Genomic DNA, 16915 nt, shown 5'->3' with positions numbered 1-16915 from the left:
ATTAAAAGACATAGTTCAGTTTTCAGATTTTTATTAAATACATTGCAAATTGCCTGCAAATATCTGAATGGAAGACCAGCATGTTTCTGTAAGCTCTCTCTCCTCTCTGAAGAAACGAGCTGTGCTGACTCAGCATAATTAGGCCTCTAGCATAGTGAATGCTGACACAGGCATTTGTGCTTAAAAACAAATGGTGTACAGCATCTCTGTCCTCTCTTTTCTCGCTCTCTTACCGTTTTTTCCCCCCATTCTCTTCCATTGCGCTTTATTTTTTTTTTCACAAATGTTCCATCATCTCTCTTTTACTCCTGTGGATCCAACAAAACTGTGTGTGTGGGTGCGCGTGCAAGGTTCACACAAGCATCAGTATGGGGTGACATAACTGTGATGAAAACCTGCTAGTAAAAACCTGCAATGATCAGCATGTGTATATTTGTGTGTGTTTGCAAACCTGTACAGTCTTATCAAATGTCTAAAGGTGAGTCATGTTTGTCAAATCTTAGACTGTTGATATGCTGATATACACAAGAGTAAACTCCACATTTTCCCAGTACCAGCTACTAAGCTCATTACAGTAGTGTTTATCTTAGTTTATCTTTACTTTACGTTTTTAGGTTGTGCTTTGTTCAGCCATGGAGGCTTATGAACATCTTTCCACCTCCTGTTTCAAAACCTGTAGACCACAGGATTCTCGAGGCTCTACCCAAGGCTCCTCTCATGCTTTAAGTGTTGCACTCTTGTAGAGTGCAACACTTAAACCATTCATCTATGCTGGAAATGAGGCGTTCCACTAACCTGTTGAGGTAGACTCTTTTCTCTGTGAACTGTCCTTGGCCGTGCGCCGGGTCTTCGAACGGTTCGTTCTGGACGACCTCCACTCCTTCCCCTCTATCGCTCTGCTCGTGGCTGTGTTTACTGATCATGTACAGCTGCCCGATCTGGTACTGCAAGATAAAAGAGTCAGACAGGGTAAGTTAACGTACTACTGTCAGGGACTGGAGGCCGAGACAGAGATAACGATGCAAACACTGCTGATAAAGCACTCGCACTCAGAACGTAATTAAGCGCTGCTTTCGCATATGAACTCCCCATGGGATTAAATCCAAAGCATATGAAGTGTTCAGTTACGTTAATATCATGTCATTTCTTTTGAAGCATGTTTTTATTTCCATTGTAAAAACAAACGTGTATTTCTAACCAATACTGATAATGCAAAAATATCTGAAGAATACATCAGTTTTAATAATAATTATTGAGATATTTCACTATTTGAAAATACAATAAATGCTGCCGTTTTTTAATCATGAATGTAATTTTTTTCAGGGTTCCGTTCCTTGAGATTACAAACTACGTTCTATATTTCTGTCCTGAGGCTGACGGAAAGTGTGAAACTGAACTGGCCACGAGTCAACACTCATTTATTTATTGGCTTAAATTCCAGATTTAGTTGAGAAAAAGGTCAGAAAACAAAATAAAGTCATGCTTCTGCAGCTTCTCCAATGAAAGGCCAGACTTTCATTGAACTCATTTGTACACATTGGAACATTTTCATTAAATTAAATACTCTGATCACACAATAACAACTTAGATACCCTTCAATATGATCACTTTATTCAAGCAGAAACCGTGGATTGACAAGCACTTCTTTCTGGTTTTGATCTTTAATCTTCTAGTTTCAAAGCTTCTGTTGGCGACAAAATACCCAGGAAGGACTCCGAAAGATATGGAAATGAATAAAGGATTTCAAAGAGAAAGAAAAGGCGCTGACTGAGGATCATCAAAGGAGGGAAACTTGAGGAGTTTTAATGAGAAGGAGGGGCAGAAGTTCAATAAATCAAAGACACAATCGTTTGTCAAAAATATGCAGATGTGGTTCTTTTCCATAAGTAAGAGAATAAGAAGATGAGAAAAAAATGAGGCGTAAAAAGGAAGAAAAAAAAGGTGGTTTATTGATGGCAAGTGATGTTCGAAATCCCTGTATCTGTGATGAAGCTGTGAACAAGTGAAGCTGTTTCCTGCTCAGTCACCATATGCTCCTCTCCTCCACACATGTGCTTCAGTCGAAACAGAAATCTCAGAAGTGAGACGTGGGCGCTGGTAATAAAAGAGAGCTAAATCAACCCTATTCCACATTGCCTCTTTTCCTGACCTTTACCTGCCACGGCTATTGCCAAAGCCGCGAAATGCTGTTCGAGGAAAATGTGAGACGCTCGCCCCAAAATAGCATCCGGGCGGGGAGTCAGCACCTAGCTTCAGTAAATTAAATGGAATAAGTATCCCAAATAAAGAAAGGAGAGGAGCGTATATTTCAAAAATTGCACAATGTCCAGCTGCCTTAACAATGCAAATGAACATATTTGGCTGAATCTATGACTTATTCGGTGGATGCATGAGGGTCAGTTGTGCTTTGCATTCAATACAATATGCTAGTATGTTTGACACTAGACATTTTTAAATATAGTTAACGGCCTCAAATAAAATTTGCAATCATTTTTCCTGAGTGTTTACAATACAAATGCATGTTCCATGATTATTGTAATGCTCGATGGGGCTTTCATTGGCTGAAGACAAGAGCGTAATCATCTGAAAATAGATGCTCCCGTCAGAGCAAAACGGCTTGCTGCAGGACAAGAGCGATGATTTAGAATAGCTTGACATTAACGCTGATTAATTCAAGTATGGGGCACGCAATACAAATCACTCTTCTCCTGTTGGTCTAAATCCTGCCGTTTAATGAAAGGAAGCAGTAATCTAAAACCATCAGTTAATCATGGACAAACATGCACATACAAATCTGGGTCAGAAAGGGTCAAATCTACAGTGCACACAAATAACTTACTATTATGTACATTTACTCTCTCACAACATAGTCAATGCTACAGCAAATCAATGTTATTGGATATTAAAATTCACAAGCAGTGATGGTTGCATGAAAAACCACCGTCGACCCACAAGGCAAAGGGGCTGCAGCTGGGCTTGAGACCTTCAATGCAACGGGTGTGTGTATATAATGTATAGCCAATGATGGCGGGTGTGGGAATTTTCCACATATTCCTCAGCAACACGTCAACAAAGATTTTGACTTATTAAGTCCACAATCTATGCATTAAAAGGTCAAAATCCGAGCCGCAGCACCTCGGCTCTGTGTCCTCAAAAGGTACTGTAGACGAGTTTCACTGTGAAACTTCCAAAAGGGCATCGACGCAATGACTCACTTCCTGTATATCTGTTCCCTCCCCGGCCGCCGCTCTCCAGACAATGGTATACGTGTAAGATTGTGTTGTCAAAAAGGACACACACACACACAACACGAGGGCTGAAGAAGGTTGTCTGAGCACAATGTTCCTCAAATAGAAAGCCAGACACCGCAGCAGGTTAAGATCGGAGACAAGCAAAAGTGTTTGTTTGATCTCTTCCACAGTGAGGAACACGTTGTAAAGAAATGTTTCGCAATATTTTTGCAGCATATTTTGCAGGTGTCTGCTACTGTAATGTACACGGTTTACACAGTGACGGAGAGCTGCAATACTAAAGGGAAATTGGAGCAAGAAACAATTAGTTGAATAGTTGTCGTTTGTCGAGCAAATGAGCCAAACACTTGAAATACTTCCATTCATTATTCATCTTAAAAAGGCCAAATCATCTTGTTTAGAGACCGCAGGCTAAACTAAGTCAAAGGTGGGCAAACTACAGCCCGTTAGGCGTTTAATCTTTTAATATGTAAAAATAAAAAAATAAAAAAATATATATATATATATATATTAATTTGTTTGAATTATTATTAATATTATATTTTTAATATTAGGCCTGGCGCTACGGGCGGGCTCGGTAGACGTACAGTCTAACTGGCGGCGCATTGCCATAACTGTCAGCAGGCAGTAACATTTCATTTTCACAGCTATAATAACCCAAGACTCACTGAGCGGAGCTACTTAGCTGTCAGGGACAGGAACTTTAGTCAAGGTTTCACATTTATCAAATTATACCACAGAACTGAATGCTGGGAAGTCCTGTCAAAACTCCGTCGCGGAGTTCAGGCTATTGGCCCGGCCCTCCACGATATTTTCTGTTTCTCATGTGGCCCCCTGGGAAAAAGAATTGCCCACCCCTGCACTAGCTGATGCTCATTAAGAAATAGTGATAAACCCCTTACAATCACAAATCACGACTTCAAATATTTTAGATTTACATCACATTTGAATTAGTGAGTTTCAAATGTGCTGCTGGTAGAGGGCTTGCAGATTAATCAGGGCGATTAATACCATTTTGGGAAAAATGACAACTATGCTCACGAGGCGGATCAGTGTACGTCTGCAGACGTATCTGCCGGCAGCCTGCGTCAATATTACCATCCTACGAAACCGACATCAGTGGTTTCGTGCTCTGAAAATGTAAGTGAAACTCTGGTAATCGGGCTTATGGTACTGTGTGTAACTATAAAGAGAAACTAGCGCACTATATTTAATTGGCCCCTCTTAATAACACACAACGGTTACGCACACACACTCACAAACAGAACCTGAAAACAGAATTTTCCTTTAAGTTAAGCAATGTTGTGTCTTGTGTATCGATATCAGCGCTAAATATCGGCCAATGGTCGCCCTGCTCTCCAATTATCGGCATCGCCCATTGAAAACCCCTATCAGTCGACCACGAGCTGGTAGGCGTGTTCTACGCCTCTTCACTTCAATGCTGTACAAGTGCGATCTTCTCGCTATTTATAGGTAAGGCCGGTTGTGAATTTGGTAATGACAATTTATTTAAAAGCGAGTCCTCTGAAGAAACCCTGATACATATTATATAAGTTGCGCTTAAAATGTCTCAAAACCTCCTTGATCAGCAGTGCAGCAAATTCAAGCAGCCACTAAAAAGTTCAGCGGTAGTTCAGTAAGTGCAGTAGAGTGGAGGGCTGCCATGTTAAAAAGATTATGAAATGCATCAGGCAAAAGGACATTTTCAGCACTAATGGCACACTTAAAGTGGTTTATAACATTTTGAGTGATGGTAGGATCAGCTCTGAAACGACCCGCATCAGTGTAAGGCTCTGTACAGCGCGGCCAGTACCGTCGGTCTGACATTAATGACCTGTCTCCCAAACGTTATCTAATAATGATACAGGGCAAGTTTGTGCTTTAGTGACCAGGCTTGGGCGTCTAAGTAGTTTGATCCAATCGGCCAGTACGGTGCCCCCGCTGACCGTTCAATAAATAAATTATAGGGAGTGTCATGTCGATCAGCACTGAAGATCTACACACTCTCAAATATGTATCCAAACGAGGTATTCAAAATAACTTGCGTAATTCCATGTTAAAAATGGAAAAGGGCCTCTGCCCACTTGTTTTCATTTAATAATGCAGCACATAAGAGCTGAAGTTATTACAACACCACTCCTATCTTAGTATCAGCCAGAACAAATTGCATAACGAGTTCTTTTAGCGTCACCTTCCGTCGATTCAGCCTCCTCTTTCTTTTTTATCGCGGCCACATTAGCGCCATTAATAAAAACCTTTTCGTTGAAGACTCAAAACGCAAAAGGCAGCGTTTCTAAAAACAGCTCCGGGCTGCGGCGAGCCCGCCAGGTTAAGAGCTACTGTAAATAATGCAGATGCCCTCCATCCCTCTTGTTCATGCTATATACAAAATGAAGACGTGGTGGATTTATTGACACTGAGGCGGAGGACAAGCTGGGGGACAAGAGAGCAGAAGGAGGAGTTTTATGAGGCCTTGGCTATTGTGTGAGGCCAAAGTTGCAGAGAGTGAGTGAGCGGTGCAGACGGACATAGAGAGGCATAACGGGTTGATACGTGGTTACGGAGGCAGTGAAGTGTGACATCAGTCTAATTAACGTCAGTGCGGACGAGAGATGTCCTTTTCCATTCGCTTCGTCACCCCCATGAGCTGTTGCGGTCATTCACTTCTAAAAATATCAAGGACGTGCATACATTATCTCGGCCTCTTCTGAGGGGTCGGGGCAATGATTTGAGAGCTTTGAGGACACCGTGATGAATGCGCTCGACCGGCCTACACAAATATATTAGGGAAGGTTTTCCCGACAACAAATCAAAGCTTGTACTGGCTGGTTGAATAACCCTATTATTCCCCCCCCCCCCCCCCGCTGAAGCAAAACAGGCAATCACTTCAGACAATGTTGAAGTAGTACTAAGCGTCTCTTTTCTGGAATCTTCACAGCGTGATCGATCATTTAGCGACATGACGCAGCCGGCGCAGAGAGGCCGGTACTCGCCTCGTCTTTATTCGATTTGTCTGATGACGGGGCACTTTGGTTTGTTGTTGCTCATTAGTCAGTGCCAATAAACTGGAGTGTGTTGTCATCGTCACCCCCTATTACTGGGTTCTGGTCGAGGTCGGTGAGACCCAAAATCCCCCCCCCCTGCGTTCTGATGGGTGTGAGATCACAAGCTACAGCTGTGTGTCCTGCTTGGTAGTGTGATTACAAACCCTTGTGTAAAAGGTGAGCCAGGTGATTTCCCAGTGCACAAATACACATAAGGAGTCGAGACAAACTGGATCTCAGTTCATCAACGATATACAGTATCTTCATCTGTGCTTCTTGTGAAGTGTGAAGACTACGGGTTCTAACAGGCTGCTGTTTATCAGATGTAACATTTCTCTTTGGACACAAACCTTGTTGTCTGTCATGCCCGTCTCTCCCCTGTGTCTTTGTTCGTCTGTGGTTCTGTCATGGGGGCCTGTTGTTCTGAGCTGCCCAGATGACTGAATAAAGACACGCTCCGGATTTCAAATGCAGCACGTTTTAACGCTTACTGTTCGACCTCCCAGATCTATAACAATATTGCTGGATAGTTTTCAATCAAATACATTAATACAGGTATTTATTTGCATGTACCATAATGTAGCGTAATGATACTCACAGTCAGTCTCTTATCTGACATTATATAAAGTATTCACATTTCATTTTTCAATCTAGTTTAATGTCCTTATTTACGCACAAATAGCCTAATGCATTAACAACAACGGCAAAAAAAAAGAAAAGAACGATGTAGTACTACTCACTTTTCCGAGGGCTTAAAAAGGTCTAGACTGGTTGTCAGACATACATAATATAAATAAACAACATTGCAGCGTTAAGCTGCATCAATCAATATGCGGTCTATCTGGACTCCCTCAGCATTTCTGTGCAGTCGATAATGCTACAACGCCATCCTCGAGAAAGTGCAGTGGTCAGTAAAGCTACAGAACGGTTGTTGAGGCCGACGAGAATGGAGACAAAAGATAGAAAAGAGAGCAAAAAAATATGAAGTGGATTAAACAGTGGGTGGTAAAAAAAATGGTGAATCGGCAGAAAGAGAAGAGGTCATAGGAGGAAGACGAGAGGAAGGAAAGAAACAGTAGAAAGGGAGAGGAGGAGTTATGATGAGAAGACTGCACATCACTGTCGCACGACATTGCCAGGGCTCAGCGTACAAAAGATGGGGAGCGGGAACTCAAATTAAAGAGAGCAATAAACTAAGACAGATGAGGATGACGGAAGAAAGATGAAGATCATTTTATGTTCATTCAGAGATGATCTCTCTCATCATTCTGAGCGACAATCTCACTTGTCAAAGATATGAAGGCCTCAAGCGCTCTTGGAAAGGGTTCACTCAGACAAACACAGTGACGGTATGGTGATGTGGGACCTTGGATGCGGGACCAACCATTTAAACAGTTTAAAGCTCAAATTCAGTCCATTGTTGTAACATGTATCTAAAAGTAAGGATAACGCATCATCTTTTATACAACCTAATTATATGTTTATTAGTGTCTATGTTCTAATTGAACTTTCTCTGAGCCCGGCCCCCAGCTGCTTTTCTATTAAGCTGTCAGAGCCACCAAGGTGCCCACACTATCACCAACTGCACTCTCTGAACAAATATCAAAACAAAGAAGTGATTACATGAAAAGCAGGCAAAGCGGCTACAATATGCATTTGAAGGATATATTCAGGATGTCAAACTCATTCAGCAGTGAAAACAGGTTATAAAGATAGAAGCTTCAAGCCTACACATCATAGTGTAAAAGTATACTAACACATCACCTGGTGATCCAGAAAGAAGATTATGAAATTACGGAACAACGAAGTTCCTGTGAAGCCGTTTAGGTCTTTATTTTCACTGTTAGAATCACTAAAAAGCAAAAGCAGCATTTGTACATTAGGTATAACCTTTAGGAGCTAGCAAAGCCATGCTACGATTGGCCAATTTGCGTCCGAGGGGCGGGGCTTAGCAAAGGGTCAATTGAGTTTCTATAAGGCATCAGACAAAGTTCAAGGCTGACCTACATCATACTCTGATATTTTTAAGTTGCTTATTGTCAGTTATTCTATCTCATTACAACCGTGATTTTATCTGTGATACGTAAGCTGATTTGTTTCACTTTTAGAGTAATCAATCTTTACTGCTTCTGCAATTTGTCAGCGGATGTTAGCAACTGACAAATTGTATGCACCATTTACTGTGAAAAGCTATAAAAATAAAAGCTATTGTTAAATTCTGCCAGATGTTATCCGAGTTGGTTTCACATTTGCTTTCACACAACTAATTGGTTCTTTTGACTGAGCGCAAATGATGTGTCACAGGTTGGAATTAAATTTGCATTCACAAATGAGAGCCATCATGGTCCGAGGGAGACACGTAATATGAGCAAAATGGCGCTTCCCACAAGAGGGAGGCAGTAATGCCTCAAAGAAATAGCATCAATTCACCGAATAAAACAAAGAAAAAGACATTCTTTAACATGTGATTAATGATCTCATATATTACAGTTTAAAACATAACCTTGGCAGAATAACTCTACTTACAAAGGTCCCCGACATCAGCCAAACACTGAGGCCAGTGAGGACTTAATTAAGCTACAGTCAAACAGCACTGCAGGTGAGCAGCAAAGTCCGCACACTTCTCCATTTAAAGACTACCGAGAAGGAGGCTAACAGCTACACTAATAGCTCCTTTAGCCACTGTGTTACACCAGTACAGGCAGGGCCATGCAAAGGCCCTGCGGTGGCACCATGGCAGCCCAACAAAGGGATCCTTTTTGCACTTGGAAGGTAAATACTGACGTGTCAGTGTATCTTTACAAAATGAAACCATTCTTGCCGCAGAGCTCATGTGATTTTACTTGCTCATGTTCTGCCTAAAAGAGTGAAACGGCTATGGAGATGACTGTGAAAGCATAAAAAAAAAAAAAAAAATTCATGGCTCACAGCTTGTAAAAATGAGCTCAGTGTGCTTTCCTTGGTTACCCAGTGAATCAGCCTGTGTGGGAAGCACGTATGTACATTGTGCTATTACGATCACACGATGACGACCTGTGGTAACGCAAGCAGAAAGGTGGACTATTATTTTATTCATAGTAATCTTTAAAACATCGCGTCTTAATAAAAGTACCCAACTGCTACTTTTGTATAACACTTCAAAACTGAGACCAGTCAATGGAAATCCAATTTGTTTTGCAGTTATTCTTTACTTTTTAAAGTCTGTATTAGGCACGGGGCTCATATACTTCCCTTAAATTGCTGCCGCTTTCGGAGCAGAAATCTCAATGAGCCTGGGGAGTTGATGCTCTTAGCGGTATTAAAGTATCGTTCATTCTGTAGCCATTTACTTGCCTACGTTGTTTTTAAGTGTTTTTAAGTTTTGGTGCCGCACATTAGAAAATTTAGACACCCACTTAAAACCCACTGCCTCAAAAGAAGGTTGCAAAACACAACTGAATGGCGACAGACTCAACAGCCTTACAGCCATCGTAAGGATGCCCTCCCCGAGGTGGAATCTGTTGACTTAAAAGAGTAAAAGGGCACGTCTGGCTCCCTGCTCTCGACCTGAAGGTGTAACACTGTCGCGACATCGTTGTGAGATCTGATCAGTCTCTCATGGGGCCAGGAATGATGCTGGGGCAGGTCGGGGCACTCGTTAACAAAAACTAATGAGCGCGTCAAATTCTGAGGGAAATCTTGAACATCAAATAATTGGAAAAAATAACCTGGTTCTTTATTACTTCTCTCATATAATCAGCCCCCCCCCCCCCCCCCTCCATACCCCCACGAGCATTCAGCCCTTCATATTGATGGATGGATGCATTAGCAGAGCGATAGGGGCTTGAGTAATGAAGGACTACGGTGGGAATGTGGACAGAGGGGCAACTTTAGCCCAGACTGAGTTGACCGAGATCAGGAAACAAATGGGAGAATAAAGCCTTGCGGCTGGAACACGCCGACATCTCTTTATGAATATATGTATTTGTTGGCATTCATACACAAGTTTGCACACACACTGCAATTGATATTAAAATGCATGCTGCAGCTGATTACCCGTTCATTCCTCCTTCTAAAATTCCGACATGGAAATTAGCCGAGAAATCACTTCAAAAGAAAATGTCACGCTTTGATTTTTCCCTTGTGACTTTGTGACCCAGAGTTACCCCGGTGACTGGGTGAGAGCCATGAAGCAGCAATTTGTTCAAAATTTTTTTGCTTTACTGGGAAACTGTGTTCATTTCCATCCCGTCAGAATTGTGGCTAAAAACTGTGTGAGACCTATTGTGAGCCAACAAACTGCCAAAATATGTTTGCAAAGAATCAGCCTCAGGTCCAACAAACGCTTCTTATGCCAACATTCATAACACACCTACGTTCAACACGCACACTTTTTCTCTCACTACTTCTTTCTTAAATAAAAAACATATCAAAACAGGTCTGTTTTCTCAATCTATGAAGAAACTCTTAATCCGTCACTTTTGTTCAGTTTTCCAAATCCAAAAATTCAGTTTTCAGTTTTCACTTGACATGATGGAAATAATATGCATGCACACACACACACACACACACACACACACACACACACACACACACACACACTTATATGCATACAAACACAATCGCATACTGCTGGCACCGTTATGGGCCATCACTTTGCAGTTTCATTAAATATGATGGCAAAGACACACACACGCACACACGCACAGACACATACACACACCAAACTCCTTTCCCTGTTTTGTGCTCATTTAATCAACTGGGCAGCAGTGTGCAGTGCACTGGGCTGCTCCCTCAAGATAAGATTATCCTTCGACAGTCAATGGGTGGTCCAGGAGTGTAATTAGTGTATATGTATGTGTGAACGTATGTGTACATGTGTGAATGCGAGAGAGAGTAGACAGAAAGGCCGAGAGAACAAAATATTGGTAAAGTGAGTGACAAAAAGACAAGGGCAAGTTCTCAGTGTTGCCCAGCCTGAACAATCTGAGCACCATAAAAACACAAGACAGCACCGTGCAGGCCAGGGAAACGTCTGCAGTAAATCTCTGTCCTAACCTTTAACTAGAAGAATCATCACAGTTCTCACACCCGGTCTGCTGCCTCTCCTGTTGTTTTATTGGCAAAGCCAATCTGTTATTTGGGAAAGCCAAAGGATGTGAGAAATCAAAACCTAATTACATAGACTAGAATGAGCCTTTTTTTTTTTTTTTTTTTTACAGTTATTTTCAATTTTTGGCCTGGACTAGCGATTACTCGCAGGTGATAACAAATGAAGTAATCCATGAGTGAGAAGCAACATTCCATCTCAAGGTTTCAGGTCACATTTATACACATTTTTTAAGTATTGCATTAGAAAAGTTGTATGGAAACGCCATTATTACATGAAACTTGTTCATTTGCGAATAAAGCTTTACGTTTGCTTGTGGTGTTTTCTGCGCTAAACAGATTATAGAAACTTTGCCTTTGCCGGCTAATTCTAACGTATAGTGAATATTAAACTCACATAAGTGAGCAGCCGTTTCTGCCGTCTGCGTCTTCTTGGATAATCTAATGACGTGTCAATGCTCGTCTTTGTGAATGAACGGCCAATAGTAGAACTTTACCGTACTAAAAAAATAAAATACAGCTGAGGCTTATGGAAAGGCTATTATTTTTCGGATAGATGATTACTTTGACTTACTACTTTGAATCCAATAGTTGTTGGCACTTTTCACTCAGACCATAAATTAAGATTAAGATTAACTCTCTGTGTATAACGAAACTTTATGGTAATCCACAATATAGTTAATATCAAAACCTGGACCACAGCGGTGCATGAACCTCAGTCTAGATGTATCCCACTGATTATGGATTACTTGTCAGTTTCCAGATTCAACCAAATTGTGAGGCAAAACAACCACCGTTTCAATATGTCAAGCCATTTTTTTATTGTTGTATATTGATTTTGATGGCTGCTCCGTTGACCTTTAAGTGAAAAAAAGCTGTGCTGAAGTGCCCATCTGTGACTCAACCTGATACCTGTCAGCTTCAAGTTCCTGCTAATGTGGGATGAAGTGCCGGCCAGCTGAGGCCTCCCCTCTGACACTATTATTATTCATCATTTCATCACACGTGCAGACAGGCCCGTGCACACACAGATGATGCACAGTGCACATCAATAAAGACAAAATACAATGCCAGAGACAGTTGGACGGATGCTTTCCTGTGACGAAGATGTTGGTCATGACAACTTGCGTCAAAGAAAGTGCTGGCAAGAGAAATGTTTATTCCTGGATTTAGACGCAGGTGTACAACTGCTGACACATTTCCAGGTAGAATTTTCCGAAATCGCTACAACTTGAAAGCAAAGAGAACAATCGTAACAATTTTCTTAAAGCCAGTCCGCCGTTAAACCGGATGAGAAAAAAGCCGGAAAAGACTTTGCATTCTTGTACCAACAATTGATTGTGATTGGCCAGGAGAGTGGATTATGTTCAGATAACGGCACCGCTCCGACGCAGCATCCAGATAATGGCTCTGAATTGGTATGCGCAGGCATGTGGATGCAGTTTAGCAGCTATACATGGAGGTATACAAAAGATAATCCATTACTGGCAACGTGCTGTCCCAGGAGCACAGGGTGAAGCATTTAAGATGTGCCAGACTGTTTGGCTGATATTTCCAAATAAAAATTTAGCTCAACAGCAAATTCAAATGCCAGCTTGTCAGGACGATGTTACACCTGTCTGGACTGAAAAATGCTCCTAACGGCAAAGGAAATCTAGTCAAATCCCCCGACCTGAATGGAGCTGGGCGGAAACCCAGTTAGCGGTTGGCATTGAGGTGAAGGTCGCGGCAGCGTGCTATGAATTGCAGATCGACGCCCACAGCTGCTGCCGCCTGTGTGTGTCGCGGGAGAGGGGTGTGAAGAGCACTTTGCAACATGCCACCATGTTTTGTGTGAGTGTGTTTGTGTTTGTGTGTGTGTGTGTGTGTGTGTGTGTGTGTGTGTGTGTGTGTGTGTGTGTGTGTGTAAAAGGGTGAACAGGGGCAGAAAATATATGCTCAACATGTCAATTTATGTTTTTAAAGTGGACAGATATGTTCGACATACATTGACTGTGTGTATGGGTAAAAGGGGGTGTAACTTCATGAGTGGTATCCTGTATTACATTGTGTGTGCCATCTCACACACACAGACACACACACACACACACACACACACACACACACACACACACACACACACACACACACACACACACACACACACACACACACACACACACCTCTGACAGCAGCAGCACTTCAACAATCATTTACATCGGGCAGCTTCCTCTACCATTTGTAATTTTTTTTTTCCTACACCAGATATATAATTTAGTTTAGCCCATGTTCTGTCCTTTTCACAGTATTAATCAACCGCTCACCAGTCTGCATTCAGAAGAATTCATTAATGACAGCCTGTATGCGCTTAAAAAAAAGAGGGCTATGGAAAGCTTTTGGGACCAACGTGAATGGAGGTAAGCAGTAGGTCAAAGCAGCCTAATCTATAACTGTTTTTTTTTTTACAATTCAGACATTTCAAATTTTGAAAAGTATTCAGTCTAAGTTTGTTGCTGAAAAAAAGAATATTCTGCATATACAGTGGGAGTTTTCCTGTGCTTCATAACACAAGTTATTATTTCTGATCAACAGCATCACCACGATGTATCTTTAGGAACGCCTATTAAAGAACATAGAAAGAGAGGAATGGGAATGTAAAGGGAAGGTCAGAGATTTCAGTAATTTTAATTTGAGAGGTCTCAAGACAAAAGGAAGTTGGGGGAAAAAAGTACTTTTTTATACTGAATAACGAAAACAACATGTTCTGATGTTTTCTATTGTGTTGGTTGGCACACAATCATTTCATGATGATGGGCCAGATTACAATACTAGGAGTGTTTAAAGAGGAACTAAAACCATTTAAGCAGGGCTGCAGTATAGACACATTTATGATGGGGATTGATTTTCAATATCATAGGGAGAACAAAAAAATTAAAGCAAAAAAAAAGAGGAGGAGTAGAGCCTCGGGCACATTAAAAAGAAAAATGGATACAAGCAGAGAGGGAGACAGGTGATAATATGAAGAGGAAGGCAGGACCGAGCCAAAACAGAGAGAAGGCAAAGAGACGGGGAGATAATTGAAGAGAGAAGAAGAGAGAGAAGAGGCAAAGATCGAGACAAATGACAGGAGTAATGGAGCGGAAAGGGATTTAAAAGACAGACGGCAGAAAGTCCGAATGCTAAATGAACGTGGACAGACTAAAAGAAAGCAGAACAATAAAGAGAGGCACTCTACATCAAGACTGTGAACGGGAGGTCAGTACTGACGACACCGACAAGGCACAAACACCAAAAGTATTGCCTTTTCTGTAAATAACATCCTTTTGTGACTCCATCTGTGCTTTTATAAATAACAGAATGAAGAAAATTGCAATAATGTTCAAGTTAACCAGATTGCCCCATCAGACCCCCCCCAAAAAAAGAAATATTGCAATCACTTAGAACAATAAAAATAAAGTTCTATCTGTGCAAAAAAATAAAAAATATGTAGTTATTACTAAACGCTCATTTTGGAAAATTGCAAAACAAAACCGAATGATGCAGATATGCGAGCATCAGGATTAGAGACTTTACGAAATTGGCTTTTGGCAAAACGGCAAAAATCGTCGAGTCGCGCATGCGCAGCGTAAGCTGTTAACATCATAGCGTAACGAGTTACCTGAAAGTACTGGCATTTCTCCATGCATTTATTAATGACTCAGTTTTATGTCCGCGTACTTTGTACTTTTCAAGTATCTGTGCGCATCGGTGGTGGAACGCCGCGCGATACAGAGAGCAGAGGAGAGGACAAGTGTTTACTCGCGACCACGTGGAGACCGAAATGAACAAGCTGTCGTGTAGATCCCGTCAATAACATACGGCCTTTAGTTTGTTTAATAACTCAACAAGGTGTAGACCTGTTCTATAGGGAAAGAGAACCGTAAATGACTTCTTGTGATCTGGCGCTATAGAGAACATTACAAGGGAGCGGGGGGGTTCTTCAGGAGGTGCCCCGCCCTCCTAATATAACGGCAGGGGAGACACGAGAGAGAGACTGAGGCCCAATCCTAATCTCCACCCTAAACCCTCAAGCCCTGAACCCTCAGGGACTCACTGACGTCAGCTGCTAACTGGTTGAGTGTGAGAGTCTTCAGGGCTTGAGCTGCTGTGAATATGAATGGGACTTTGCTGCAACTTCACGTGACTACATTCAAAAATATTGTGTACAATTATGTATTTGTTTTATTCTTTTTATTCACTGGTTTGACCGTCTTCCTCACAAGATGAGAAGTCTTTTTTTTATTATTATTTATTTAAATCGTTTTTCTCAAAATGAAATGTTTGATGAATAAAAAATATACATACATATGTTCTGCTTGCATTCCTCTAATTCATGTTTTTATATTCCATAATGTTGTAAAAGTATTTCACTGGCCTAAATGCCTACGTGCCTCTTTGTTTACCTTGATTTTTTTACGTCTCCATTCTTCCATTGGGAACTGCGTGTTTAACCTCAAGTTGCAATGCATTGTGGGTAAGCCCTTTAGGCAAAGTCAGCATTTAATGTTGACTTACGGAAAGGGTTCATAAAGGGCTCAAAATGGCTGCCACAGAGCCCTCAGGCACTCCACCATGTGACAATGGGACACCCCTAACCCCTCAAGGACTTTGCGGGAGCGCGCCTCAAAGTCTGTGAGTCCGTAAGGGTTGAAGATTGGGATTGGGCCTGAATATGCATGAGGGGAGGTCCTGTGACAAGAACCAAGAAGGAGGAAGAGGATGGTCCTCGTCCTCGCCGGCCAACTCAGGGACTGTAAATCCCTACGAAACTTGAGAGGATGTAAACAAACCATGGGTTCCCCCCCACCCTCTCTACACAAACACACACACACACACACACACACACTGAAGTGTTAATGCAAGCGCTATGAATGCACTCATCTCTCCAGAGCTCACCATCACTGCTACTTTGCTCTTTTTGTAAATTGGGACCGAGACACATTACAAAAGCCTCTCATGTCCAGCCATTTGTGGAGTAAATGACTGACAATTTGTCCTGGAACACGGTGCTCCACCAGCTCAATAAACATCACATACACCAAGCACAGCTTCTCCCTGCTCGACTCGCCTCAAAAGTTTCCAACCGAGTCTCATTTGAGTTTCTTTGTACACGTGATTTGGTGAGGACACGAGGATGAAAGTGCTGCTCTGCGATTAAAAGGCGAGCTGAAAGGGATCCGCAGGTGAAGTCACTTCATAATTTCCTTCCAATAAAGAAGAAATGTAATTCATGAGACTCAACATTATAGGCCTAAACCAATGATATTTCAGTTCAAAACAAAAACATCCAACGATACATTGTTGAATATGAAGTTAGAAAAAACATTTAGAAACACCGAGGAACATTTTACAGTTAAAAGTGATCAGTGTTATTCGATATTCCTCAATGCAATGTATTGTTACTTTATCGGGCAACACTACATGGAAACACCATTGCAAAACACATTTTCACAAGTCCAATGCATTAAAATGTTACTGAACTGATTCTACCGTGACTGGAATATAGGTTTGACA

General features: G+C 41.6%; 1 protein-coding gene across 1 annotated transcript in view; it reads right to left on the bottom strand.

Annotated features, from left to right (window-relative positions):
- LOC137795084 (cytoplasmic phosphatidylinositol transfer protein 1-like) overlaps positions 1-16915 on the bottom strand; it is a 58979-nt gene that overhangs the window by 11363 nt on the left and 30701 nt on the right. Inside the window, exon 2 of the mRNA XM_068592344.1 lies at positions 796-944. Within this exon, the coding sequence (XP_068448445.1) occupies positions 796-944 (149 nt within the window). The remainder of the gene's footprint in view (positions 1-795; positions 945-16915) is intronic.

This window comes from Clinocottus analis, unplaced genomic scaffold (genome assembly GCF_023055335.1).
Source record: "Clinocottus analis isolate CAN_PGR_092001 unplaced genomic scaffold, fCliAna1.0.p SCAF_27, whole genome shotgun sequence".
Classification (NCBI taxonomy): Eukaryota; Metazoa; Chordata; class Actinopteri; order Perciformes; family Cottidae; genus Clinocottus; species Clinocottus analis.
This window is presented reverse-complemented; position numbering and strand designations above follow the sequence as displayed.